General features: G+C 34.5%; 1 protein-coding gene across 6 annotated transcripts in view; it reads left to right on the top strand.

The window, feature by feature from the left end:
- Positions 1-14,004, top strand: part of PPIG (peptidylprolyl isomerase G) — a 42,382-nt gene that overhangs the window by 13,755 nt on the left and 14,623 nt on the right. For 5 of the 6 annotated variants that reach the window (XM_047082748.1, XM_047082749.1, XM_047082751.1 and 2 more), the window contains 7 exons: positions 1,469-1,546; positions 1,638-1,712; positions 2,311-2,418; positions 3,034-3,078; positions 4,367-4,454; positions 9,816-9,845; positions 9,931-10,070. In XM_047082748.1, coding sequence (XP_046938704.1) covers positions 1,486-1,546; positions 1,638-1,712; positions 2,311-2,418; positions 3,034-3,078; positions 4,367-4,454; positions 9,816-9,845; positions 9,931-10,070 — 547 coding nt within the window. In that variant the 5' untranslated portion in view covers positions 1,469-1,485. Of the gene's footprint in view, positions 1-1,468; positions 1,547-1,637; positions 1,713-2,310; positions 2,419-3,033; positions 3,079-4,366; positions 4,455-9,754; positions 9,846-9,930; positions 10,071-14,004 lie in introns of those variants that run through there. The other variant, XM_047082753.1, reaches the window with a different exon arrangement.

The raw sequence follows: 14,004 nt of genomic DNA, 5'->3' as shown, positions 1-14,004 counted from the left end.
CTAAGTTTTTTTGTTTCATTGTTTTCAGGAAGTCTATGTAGCCTACTGGAGGATTGAAAGTTTAGATTTTTTGCTTTGTTTCATGTGAAACAAATTCTAATATCTATTTTACCTGTTAGAAATAAAATTGAGAAGTCATGAGAAAATGGTATTTTCCCCCCTTTCCCATACAGTAATGCCAAAAGTGAATATGCCAACACTTGGGTTGAATTTTAATGCAATGTAATCTATCTTTTGTGTAATTTAATCCCCAATTTATGTGTTTGGGGTCTGTAAAATTGATAAGGGATGTTGGTAGATACATAAACCTACATATGTGATGAAATTTTGTAGAGCTAAATAATAGGCACAAAGATGAGTGCCAGTAAAATGGAAATGTGAATGGAATAAAGGATTATATCAATGTTGTTCTGCTTTTACGCTACAGTTGTGCTATTATACAACAGTTTTCTAAAATGTTATCATTGGAGGAAAATGGGTAAAGTACACACTGTATATTATTTCTTACAATCTACATTGAAGCTACCTAAAAATTGATGAAAGGAGGAATCTATTTAGGATGGAGAATATAGATTTTTCACAGCTTCACTGGACCTTTTGCAGAGCTACCATCTTAGGATAATTTTCAGAAAAGCGTATACATTTCAATCTCTATTCTGAGCCGATGAAACTGTCATTTTTATAGTCCATAATTTTGGATGCTGTTTAAACTAAGTACCTTTGTTTCTTCTGCTCTTCACCTTACCCTGTCATTTCCCATCAGGAATCATGATTGAAACATCTAAGTCTTTCAGATAAATGCCTTAGCAAAAGAATATTAAATAATAGCTATCTGCTATATAGATAAAAGTATTCACACAGAGTAGTATGTCACCTATTGGTATTTTTTGTCTACACTAGTATATCACTACAGGCTCTTGCTCATGATCAGAAAATAGCCTCATATGTAATGTGCTTTTAGTCAGGAAGGAAACCTACTATATATTTCTATCATTAAAATATCCCACTTTCTTCCTTGATAACTTATTTTTGGTATTTTTTAGGAATTTGAATGTTTTTCTTTTTAAAACACCATTTTAATCAAAACTTTTGTTTTTGTTTCCAAGGAGCAAAAGGGTTGGATCAGTCTGTCCTTGATTTTTCTCTATTTAATCTTGTGGAGTTCACTCATCATACAGACAATACAATTTTCTGTTTGAGTGGCAATGTATGTTCAGTTGTTAAAATAAAAGTTTTATTATATTATGGCTAAGGCGTTTCTTTTATGTCTTTTCTATTTGCTTCACAAAATGCAATCTACTCCCCCCCCCCCACAACCAAGAAAGAATCTATATTTTCATGGAAGTAAATACCAAAATAAGTTCAACTAAATTTCTAGTTTATGCTCCAGAATTTTTTCCCCCAGAAATTCATAAAAAATTTTTTTGCTGTTTTGGTCTGTTTGCCTGAAACTGCATTTTATTCATAGATTGAAGTATTGGAGCCATGGGAATAAAGGTTCAGCGTCCTCGATGTTTTTTTGACATTGCCATTAATAATCAACCTGGTAAGAAAATTAGTATTCCTATATAACATTTATAAATGAATATTTAATATTTTAAATTGGTAAAGTATAAACCAGCTTCTTTCTTTTTCAGCTGGAAGAGTTGTCTTTGAATTATTTTCTGATGTGTGCCCCAAAACATGCGAGAACTTTCGCTGTCTTTGTACAGGTTTGTTGACATTTTCAGTTGCCCTGATGCTAGTCCCATTTAACTATGGTTTTAATTTTCTTATTTAACAGATTTTAGATTTCCCCATGCAGATTATGTACCATTGCCCAGGATGTGAAAGTAATTCTTAGAAATACTACTTAGTTGAGAGTGAGTGAGAGAGCACATAACTGGGGGAGAGGAACAGAAGGAGAGGGAGAGGAAGAGCGAGAGAATCTTAAGCAGGCTCCGTGCTCAGCACAGAGCTTGATGCAAGGCTCAATCCCATGACCCCCTGGGGTCATGACCTGAGCTGAAATCAAGTGTCGAATTCTCAACTGACTGAGTCACCTAGGTGCCCCTAGAAATACTGCTTGCAATGGGCTTTTATCTGAGATTGATTTCTACATTTCTGCACTCTCCAGAAAAACACTGGTGATTTTTAAATGAACTAAAAAAAAATTCCCGAGGGGAGTAAAAATTCTGTAGTTTAAAGACGTCTACATAGTTCAAGAGAGGTATATTTTACAGGGGAAAGCTTCCCTCATTAATTTTTCTTTAATACTGCCTGCTTGATTTTTTTCCTACTAAATGGCTTACTAATTTTTCTTCTCTGTAGGTGAAAAGGGGACAGGGAAATCAACTCAGAAACCATTACATTATAAGAGTTGTCTCTTTCACAGAGTTGTCAAGGATTTTATGGTTCAAGGTGGTGACTTCAGTGAAGGTAAGACTTTGAATCCCACAAAAGAAAATCATAATACTTTGTTAGGTATCATAGACCTTAAAGTTAGACAAGTCTCTAGAAGTACTCACAGACAAAAAGAAGGAGGCACATAGGAGATAATTTTACTTTTGATGCATGAATTAATTTCACAAATGTGCTTCTGAATTAAAAAACACTATTCATCTCGTAGTAATTTGTCAGTGTGTGTGTTTGGTTTTGTCAAAACTAGTAATCCTTAACTATAATATAGTTTTTACCTATACTTTTAAATTGTAAAAACACTGAAATTGTATTTTTAAAGACATTTTGGGAAAAAATCTCATTTTTGTTCAAAGGTCTACATAATCACTAGAATCTGAGTGTTCTTTTTTCCACAAATCTTAGTAGAGACTTTGTCACATTCTTAACTCTTGTATCATAGAGAAAAGAAAGTAATTTGGGATCTTGTTAGTATTGACTTTAAATTAATATCTTTTATGATTTGCTGTGAACCTTTGAGTATTTTTGATTCAAAGTCATTTAAGCACCTACTTTGTAAGAAGCATTTTGTTTAGGTGGCGCCTTCAAAGAGATTACTGTCTTGGGAGTTCAAGAGTCCATGTTTCTCATTCTTAGGGAATGGACGAGGAGGGGAATCTATTTATGGAGGATTTTTTGAAGGTAAAGATGTTTACATTTAAATTGTATTTTTAATGTATTCTGTATTTCATTTTTCTCTATTGAATCAATAAGATTATTAAACAGTATACTAATATCCAACTACAGTCAGTGAATCCAAAAGTTAATCTTTTTGTGAAAAAATTTATATGATAGACTTTTTATAGAGGTAGGATTTTTTGTGTGTTTAGAACATTAATACATCATATTATTTGAAGGGTTTCAATGATCTATAATAAAGTCTTAGAATTATAGTGCTAGATTGGGCACTTCCACAGCTTAACCTTAATCTTTATTAAAACAGATTTAGCAATATTTCATACTAACAGTACTCACATGTTTAGTGGGTCCATTTTTCTGTGCATTTTTTTTTATTTTTTTATTTTTTAAGTTTATTTATTTTGAGAGAGAAAGAGAGCGAGCATAAGCAGGGGAAGGACAGGGAGAGAGTAAGAGAAAGAGAATCCCAAGCCAGCGTGGAGCCTGATGCAGGGCTTGAACCCAGAAACCGTGAGATCATGACCTGAGCCGATACCATAAGTCAGATGCTTAACCAACTGAGCCACCCAGGCTCCCCTTCTGTGCACTTTAAAAAAAAAAAATCCCTTTGATATTTTAAACTTTGGATAATGTTTTTCTCAAATTAAAATTTTCTCTCTGTAATTTTTTATTAATGTGAAGATTATTTGAAAGACTATAAACATGAATGTGGAAATAATTTCGTATTTCATATTTTTCACTTCAGGAATTCAGTAAAATTTTATTTCACGTTCTACTTGGGTGGTTCTCATATTCGAATCCAAGATTGCAAAGCAAGCTACTCTTTGCAATAAATGATGCTGTGGCAGAGATTAAGTTAATGAGTGCCTCTCTGTGCTTAAAATAACCATATGTGCTTTTTTGTGCTCAGAAAAGAAACAGAGGAAGTGTAAAAGAATCCTATCTGGTTTCTTTCTCTTCCTTTTTTAGGAACGTTTTATTTTTTTGTTTGAATAAGCAAAGAAAATTGTGTTGTCTTTTCCAAAATGATATAAAAGACAAGTAAATGCAAATGGAAAGAAAGGGGGGTGATAATAGTATTTGAATTTATAGCAAGGGATTGAAAATTAGAAATGTTTTAATCTAAAAAGGTGGAAGAAGGAATTGGTTAATATTTGATTCTTCTTTTAACCTTTAATCTAAATTTTGTCTGGTGCTACAGAGCACATATGAAAATAAGATATGAAGAGTGAAAATGAAATTTTTTGGAGTTTATGCCTATAATATAACTGAAAACTTCGCTTCTCTATAGATGAGAGTTTTGCTGTTAAACACAACAAAGAATTTCTCTTGTCTATGGCCAACAGAGGGAAGGACACAAACGGTTCACAGTTCTTCATGTAAGTATTTATGCTGTGATCATTTAAAATATCCCTTTTTTGGTGTGTCATTTCTCATTGATTGCTAATAAATAGGAGAGGGATCCATAATGGGGAAAATTCTTGAAGGAAGGGGAACAGTGAATTGTTGAAGAGAGTAAAATTGTCAAAAGTGAAATTGAACTGTACTGCTTAAGTTTCCAAATGATGAAGACTTGTCAAAAGGACACAGGAGCCAGACTGAAGGGATAAGGTTCCCTCTGGCCAGATTAGGAAAATTTGAGCATCAAAATAAATAATGATAGTATCGGATTATTAAATAAAATAGAAATCCAGCAGCCCGTACAGGTATAAATAATAAATGAATAAATAATAAGGGAGAAGACAAAGCTGTTTCTTAGTTAATGTCAGCTAATAAATTTAAAAGGAATGATAGAAAAGTCACCATTTTGCAGTCATCTCCATAATGACTGATTGAGGAAAGAATTATTTATTTAGAGCACAAGTTTAATAATAAGAATATTTGCAGAGTATCTCTTTATAAATTACTTGTTTACAAAGAATGAAATGCAGTTGATCCTCATTATTCAAAGATTCTATATTTGTGAATTTGCGTACTTACTAAAAATTATTTATAGCTCCAAAGTGGGTACTGCTAATGCTTCCAATTCTGAACCCCAAAAAATTTTGGCCAGGACTCTTCAACAGTGCATATTTTTTATCATGTCCTATCGGTACAGATTTGCTCTCCTCAATAGCCTTAGACTCTCCTTGTCTCAGAAGAACTTAATCTGTAAGCACCATATGGCTTATTCCAGTGATTTACTATTCCATATTTGTAATTCCCGTCTTCAATAGTGAAAAACCTGGCTCCCATTATCTTCAGAATTTCTACCCATTTGCTGAATTCTATTTAAAAACTTGCTGTTCTATTCTATGAAAAGTAACCTACTAACTAGAGTTGCTATTTACTTATAGTTATTTTTGTTTTTAGACCGAGGGTATGTAGTTAAAATACTGTGTTTAAAAGTGGCTCAGATTAGTGCCTTTTGGTGTGAATTTTGTGTGGTTTTGGTGTGAATTTTGTGTGGTTTTGTGGCTCAAAATATGTTAGGTTGATTGGTGTATGATTATATTTTGTTCTCTCACCATGATTAGTTTTTAGTTGTTTTTTTTTTTTAAGTTTATAAAACGTGATTCAAAAAGAATACCTCTTAAGTATCGTATCCACCTAACTTTTCACTCCATTGCTATTCCCCATTTTTTCATCCCATTCCCATCCATCCATATTAGTAACCAAACCTTATTAGTTTCTGGCTTATCTGCCTCTATTTCTTTTTACAAAAATAAGCACGGATACATATATATTTTTTTTTATTTTCCTTTTTTTCTTACACAACAGATAGCATACTACATACAGTGTTTTTTGTTCTTTTCACTTAGCAGTATATCCTGGAAATCACTCCATATCAGTTCATAGAGATCCTTTTCATTTATCTTGCAGCTGCATATTACTCTGGTGTGTGAATAGACTCTAGTTCATTCAACTAATTGCCTTTTTAAGGCAATTAATTGTCTTTCTGATTTTTTAAATGAAAACAATTTATATCATGTTGGTTGTAGAAAAATAAGAACACAGATAAATAGAAGAAAAAATTCCTGTCCCCAGAATGTCTTTCTCTGCAATAAAAATGTAACCTAAATGTTGCATACACTCTATAATCAACTTTGGATACAATATAAATCTCTGCACATAGCTAAGTATTAATATTTTGATAGCTATACGTGAATCCATTGGTTGAATGTACTATGCTTGATTTGTCTAATTTTTTTTTAAGTTTATTTATTTATTATGGGAGAGACCAAGAGAGTGAGCATGCAGGGGAGGGACAGAGAGAGGGAGAGAGAATCCCGAGCAGGCTCTGCAGGATCAGTGCAGAGCCTGAGGCAGGACTTGAACCTACAAAACCGTGAGATCATGACATAAGCTGAAATCAAGAGTTGGATGCTTAACTGACTGAGCCACTGAGGACCGTCTTTATTTATCTAAATTTTGAACATTTGGCTTGCTTCCTGGTTTTCAAACTGCTGCAGTGAACATTGTTGTACCTATTGTTTGAAGCATTTTTAACTATTTTACATAAGTTGCTAGAAGTTTACTAGTGAAATGTTTACATATTTTTAAGTCTTTCTATATATATATATATATATATATATATATTGCTATATAATGTACTCTAGTATCAACAGTATAGTATGCAAGTTCCAGTGTCACCAGATCTTCAACAACACTGTTTTCATTTGTTTGTCTTTAAATTAAAACCCTTCCTGTGCTATCCAAAACTTCTCTGTTAAGTTTATGTAATCCTTCACATATATTCTCAGAATCTTCACTCTATGTGTTGATTTTTCCTTATCTCTCTTAATTTCTAGGTAACCCTTCTTTAACTTGTGTTTAGTTTTTATTGTTTTTAAAGGAGACAACTTCAGTTTTTTAATCTTAAAAAACTTTTTTATTGTGGCAACATATGTGATACGAAATTTGCCATTTTAATAATTTTTAAATGTATAATTTAATGGTATTAATTATATTCACAATATAATTGTGCCACTGTCACCACTGTTTCCAAAATGGTTTCATTGTCCCAGAAACTAACCCATTTCTTTTTACCCTCAGCCCCTGGTAACCTCTATTCTGTTTTCTGTCTCCATGAATTTCCTATTCTAGATATACAAGCAGGGGCGCCCAGGTGGCTCAGTCGGTTCAGCATCCAACTTGCGCTCAGGTCATGATCTCACAGTTCGTGAGTTTGAGCCCCACGTTGGGCTCTGTGCTGACAGCTCAGAGCCTGCAGCCTGCTTCACATTCTGTGTCTCCCTCTCTGCCCCATCCCCACTCATGCTCAGTCTCTCTCTGTCTTAAAAATAAATAAAACATTAAAAAAAATTTTTTTAGATCCACAAGCAGAATCATGCAATATTTGTCTATGGTTAGCTCTGTGAGGAGCCACTAAACTGTTTTCCACAGTGGTTGCATCATTTTATATTTCTATCAGCACTGTATAAGAGTTCTCGTTTTTCTGCTCCTCTTCAATACACTTTTTCACCAATTCGAGAATGACCATGAAAACGCAGAGTATTGGTTTAGGGGTTATAAATGAATTCTAGTGAGGAAGTGAACTTGCAAGTTATGGAATCTGTGAAGTGAGGTTTGACTAAATCTAGATACACAATATATGTATATGTTGAATGTAACATGTAATACAAATACACATAGGGTATACACAATGGTTTTTACATCTCTAAATGGTTTAAGCAACTTCAGGTGAACATAGCTGTTGTAGGAAGAAAACAGTAAGGGGTTAGTTTTACATGTAAGGTGAACTTATGAAAATACATGAACATGTTTGAATTTTTGTTAATTAGTATCAGGTGGGCTTTAACCAAAGGTTAGCTTAGATTGTGTTCCTTCTTCCAAATTTCTAGTGCCTTTTTAAAAACTTTTTTTTTTTTTAATTTTTTTTTTCAACGTTTATTTATTTTTGGGACAGAGAGAGACAGAGCATTAACGGGGGAGGGGCAGAGAGAGAGGGAGACACAGAATCGGAAACAGGCTCCAGGCTCCGAGCCATCAGCCCAGAACCCGACGCGGGGCTCGAACTCACGGACCGCGAGATCGTGACCTGGCTGAAGTCGGACGCTTAACCGACTGCGCCACCCAGGCGCCCCTTAAAAACTTTTTTTAATGTTTATTTTTGAGAGAGACAGAGTGCAGGTGGGGGAGGGGCAGAGAGGGAAGGAGACACGGAATCTGAAGCAGGCTCCAGGCTCTGAACTGTCAGCACAGAGCCCAGTGTGGGGCTCCCAACTGATGACTCAGGAGATCATGACCTGAGCTCAAGTCGGACGCTTAACCGACTGAGCCACCCAGGCACCCCATCTAATGCCTTGTTTGATAAGATTCTTTAACATAATAAATGATATACAGTGTCCATCTTCATTCTACACCAATACCAATCTTCTCAACTACAAAGATTTTAAGTTTGGTGTGGAGTAGAAAAAAAGATTTTACAAAATTACTTCATTTGCAGGACTTTTTGCTTATTTTGAATTTTGTCAAAAGTTTTAATCCAGATTTCTTCAATGTGAAGTTTGTTTGTATATCAGGGAAAATGAACTCAAAGGTCTTTGGATCTTCGGTAACATAAGCCAGTAAAGCCTGCTGGGACAAGAATCTAAACTGATAATCCATGTATTAAAAAGATAGGGATAGTCAGCCTGACCAGTTACTGCCTCATGCAGGCGCCACACCTTCCAGCGTTCCAGAAGGTCTGAATTCTGGATTTTTGAGTCAAAGTATCCAAAACTTTTAATGTTGGCAACTAATTAAAATTTTTACAAACACTATATGGACCATTTCTGTTCTAGTCAACAGAACACATGTGAGGCCCATCTGAATATATACAGTAAGTCCCCTTTTATTCATGGGAAGTACGTTTCAAAGATTCCCCCCAGTGGATGCCTGAAACTTCATATAGTACTGAACTCTCTATATATTACATGTTTTCCTATATAGACATACCTGTGATAAAGTTTAACTTACAATTTAGGGATAATAAGAGATTAACAACAATAGCAAAAAGAACAATACACTGTAACAAAAGTTATATGAATGTGGTCTCTATCGGAATCTCTTACTGTATTGTACTTACCCTTTTTGTGATGATGTGAGATGATAAAATGCCTACCTGATGAGATGAAGTGAGGTGAATAACAGGCATTGTGATGTAGTGTTAGGTTACTTTTGAACTGATAGTATGTCAGATGGAGGATCATCTGCTTCTAGACTGTGGACTGACCACAGGTTACCATAGGTGACTGAAACTGTGGAAAACAAAACCACAGTTATGCAGTTGATCTATGCTTTAACTGTTTAAAATGTTAAGGTTGAAAAGCACTATTGTTAAACCCATAAACTAGTGGAATCTTTTGTTAAATTGTGGTCTGTTCATACAATAGAATTTATAAAAACCATAGAACATTCTACATGTTCAGTAAGAACCCAGGCACATGCAAGAAACGTGGATGAATGGAAATAACACCAAAATGTCAACTTTAGTTAACATGTAAGTTCTCAACAATGAGTGGTATTACTTTCATGATCAGAATGAGTTTTTGAAAATACATTATGTAGAAAGCATCTTGAATTTTTTCTGTTCGACTTAAGGTTAATGTAATAAAATTCTGTTATGTTAAAATAACATGTGATTTCTTTGTATGCAACTTTGTTTCCAATGCAGTTATTTTCTTTTCCTTTTTAGAGATGCTAACTTTGTTTTTCTCTGACTTTGTTTTTATTCTTCTATCTGATGACTTCCAAAGAACAACGAAGCCAACTCCTCATTTAGATGGGTAAAGATTATTTTAATTTATTTTTTGACCACTTTAATGTTACAATTAAAAGCTTTTATTTAGTCATCTTTACTTGACTCTTTAGGCATCATGTTGTTTTTGGGCAAGTGATATCTGGCCAAGAAGTTGTAAGAGAGATAGAAAATCAGAAAACAGATGCAGCTAGCAAACCATTTGCTGAGGTGCGGATACTCAGTTGTGGAGAGCTAATTCCCAAATCTAAAGGTAAAAACGAGCACATATTTCTGATAATTCTTATGCATGCTAAACGATCAGAGACATTCTAAATTGTTGGTGTGAAATTCATACTAATGTGAACATATATATGAGGCATTTGTGTTTTCTGAATGTCTTTTATCTTCACACTTTGTTCATTTACCATGGAGTCATCTAGTTTTCCCATTAAAAAAAAAATTAATGTTTATTTACCTTTGAGAGAGAGGGGGGGAGTCATAGTGTGAGCGGGGGAGGGGCGGAGAGAGAGGGAGACACAGAATCTGAAGCAGGCTCCAGGCTCTGAGCTGTCAGTACAGAGCCCAACACAGGGCTTGAACTTACAAACCATAAGATCATGACCTGAGCCAAAGTCAGACGCTTAACCGACTGAGCCACCCAGGTGCCCCTCTAATTTTCCCGTCTTGTTAGTTTGCTATAATTTATCCTTCTCCTTCACTTTGTTTTGGGGTTTTGTTTTGTTTTGTTTTTTAACTGTAGTTGTATAAATAGCATGGTAAATAAATACTCTTCTAGAGAAAGACACAGTGAGGGGGACGATGACAATTGAAGAGAATAACATAAAGAAACTTCAAGGAATAATTATTTCCCTTTATGCACTACTGAGATTCAGAAGTATTTGGAATATTTGAGAAACTTCTTTACTTAGACCAGAACATTTGAAATTAACATGACCAATAGTTTGGTATGATATTATGGAACTTTGTTTACTTAATATTTTTTTGTTTACTTAATGTTTTAAGTGTTTATATTATATATGTGAAATACGTAACTGCCATTATTTTTGACAAATATTGGGTCCTTCGTTACCCTAAAATTAATGGGGTGAGATTACCTGTGTAGAAAACAATAAAATAATAAATGGACTATATTCTTCCTATTCTTACTAGTCTAGGGAATAGTATCCATACTTAGTTTTTCATGTTTAACGAATGTGAGAGTCATCTATAATCTTTTCTTTTCTTTTTTTTTTTTTTATTTATTTATTTTTGAGAGAGAGAGAGACAGACAATCCCAAGCAGGCTCCATACTGTCAAGCACAGATGCACGCGGAGCTCCATCGCACAACCAAACTGTGAGATCATGACCTGATCCAAAGTCACAAGTCAGACCCTTAAGCAACTCAGCCACCTAGGTGCCCCTATAATCCATTCTGATCCTTACAATAACTCTGTACTAATCTCTCCCATTTTACAGATGAGGATAGTCAAGAAGATTAAGGTTTTTTTTTTTTTTTTTTTTTTTTTTTTTTTTTTTTTTAATTTTTTTTTCAACGTGTATTTATTTTTGGGGGGACAGAGAGAGACAGAGCATGAACAGGGGAGGGGCAGAGAGAGAGGGAGACACAGAATCGGAAACAGGCTCCAGGCTCTGAGCCATCAGCCCAGAGCCCGACGCGGGGCTCGAACTCACGGGCCGCGAGATCGTGACCTGGCTGAAGTCGGACGCTTAACCGACTGCGCCACCCAGGCGCCCCAAGAAGATTAAGGTTTTTACCACAGCAGGGAACTAAGCTTCAAACCCAAGCTTGCTGGCTCCAGATTTAGAGCCTTTTCTGTTATGTATTGCTAACTCATTAAAGTCTTTAACATTCTTTTCGGAATTGCCCTAAGTAGAACATTCTGTTCTCAAGTTTTAGGTATACTGATTTCCTTTGTATCATTTAGAAATAGGCACATTTGTTTTCTTTTAATTTAAAAACACCCAAACTAGTCATAGAAGCTTATTTTTAATTTTCTGTTTTCTGTATTCCACTTCGATTCTGATAATTTTCTTCTCTATCATATTAAATATATATATACTTTGTAAACCATTGCAGGAATATGCCGCAGCTCATAATGGGACTGTTTATATAACTTGCTGGTATTCATAAGCCTGGCTGTCTATCTTTATGTACAAACAACATGTATAATATATGTTTTGTGTTTGTGAAGATCCAGTGAAGAATGAGATGTTACTGAGTATCTTACATTAAAAAAAACAAAAACTAATTAATGTTTGCAAATTTTACACCCTGATACTGATACTTAATCCTTAAGACTGTTAGTATCATTGGAATATTTTCGTTTAAGGCATTATTTCTTCTGAAATCATCTAGGAAATTTTTATCTTTTATTTTCTACTAAAAACTTGGGTTTTTTCTTGTACTTTATGTCTCTTGTGTCTCTTTAAGGTCTCTTGTGTTAGGATATATTCTCTGCTTATAAAAGTTAAGGATACTGTGGTATATATATTTAGAAAGAAATTGGGGTAATAAAAATGCACATTTTAAACCATAAGCATAGATTTTCTAATAAATTTGGTGTAAACATTCTTTTAGTAATAAAAGGTCAGTGTTTGAATTATTGCTGAAAGAATGAGAAAGTGAATGAGTGCACTCTTTGTATGTTATTATTTGTCTTCATAATGTATTTTCACATGTAGAAATAAATGCTAATTTTGCTGATGCCATTGTGACCACACAGTTGTGCTGAAAGTTGATCTAGTGTCCTACTGTGTGTCCCTCAAACTCTTGCTAAGGAAGCATACCTTGCCCTTATCAGTTTTAGCAGGTGGGGAGGGAACATTTGGCCCTTTATTAGTGTCTGCCCAGGAGTTCATGTAAAGGTCAAGTGTGTTTTAAGCCATACTCCCATGCCTACCCTGTTCTGGTCTATACTGTGGAAATATGAAAAGATCTATATATTTGAGGTCACAAAGTTTGGAACCTATTACCCTGCAGTCCTTTAATTACTATTCAGAACATTGGTCAGAATGGATTTTGTCATGCATCTATATAATCTTTTTTTAGGCAGAGCTGTGTCTCACATCCAATTTGTAAGTTTGATGGCCTCCTTACAGCTTTAAATTGGAAACAGTCAGAAAGCTTTATCCAACACTGTGGTGTTCATCATTATATTTAAAATCTTGTTTGAGAGATTTACACCCCAGTTTAAAAAGAAATAAATACAGAATCTTTTTTTTTTCTTTTTCTAACTTCCTGAAAGAAAACAAAAAGACTTCTGAAGAATTCTGACTGTCTGGGCCCACCTGTATATGGTCTTGGTGAGTCTGGGCAATCTTCTTGGGCCTTTATCCCTTTTGCTGTTGCAGAATTGGAAATTCCGTTTTTTGTAGCTATTTGAATATACCTGAGAAGGTTCAGAGTTAAGAAGAAGAACCTTCCAACACATGTAGGAATGGAACACTGGAGGCTAATAAAAACTGCATTTCTGTAGAGGCTGTCAAGGGACAGAATGGAGGATGGAACATAGACCACCAAAGAATGAAACCACTACCTAAGTCAAGCTGCTTACTGATTTTTCAGGAGTTGGCATGACCTCAGGTTAAAAGAGAGGTCTGTACATACCTTGACCATGCAATAAGAGATGGGGCCATTGCTATATTACATAGAGTTTTATATTACAGAAACATAAGTGCTGAGTTACAGATGGATATACAATAGATAGTTGTATGAGTAGAAGTTTTGCCTGTATATGGTAGGAAACATTGCCTGGCAATGCACAAAAAAAAAAACAGAATAGGGGAAACAGTCAGTGAATCTTGTACTCAGGAGACGGTAAAGAACACCAGAGATTCATTTATATAGTAAGAGGATCCCATTCATTGTTCTTAACCTGGAATTAGGAGCAGTGGTGATGGAACTTGTGCTGGAAGATAGTGGGATGTTAAACTTAGAAACTATCTAGGAGATGAGACCAGTAATATGAAATGAAAATACCTAAAGGAGACCTATTTTAGGAATAGTTCTATTCTTTATTCTATCCTATTTGATGATGCCCTAGAAATTGCCTTCAATATAAAGGTTTCATGTGAAATTCATTGATATAAAATCTATAGATCTCAAATAAAAATGAATAAGGCAGCATTTTTTTTTTTTTTACCTGAAATCTTTACAAGTAAAATGTTCTGGAGTTTGTTTTAT

This window comes from Lynx rufus, unplaced genomic scaffold, assembly GCF_022079265.1.
Source record: "Lynx rufus isolate CCGP_SWC_20201006 ecotype Redwood Valley unplaced genomic scaffold, mLynRuf1.p SCAF_2, whole genome shotgun sequence".
Taxonomy (NCBI): domain Eukaryota; kingdom Metazoa; phylum Chordata; class Mammalia; order Carnivora; family Felidae; genus Lynx; species Lynx rufus.
The sequence above is the reverse complement of the archived record's forward strand: the minus strand, read 5'-3'. Positions and strand labels throughout refer to the sequence as shown.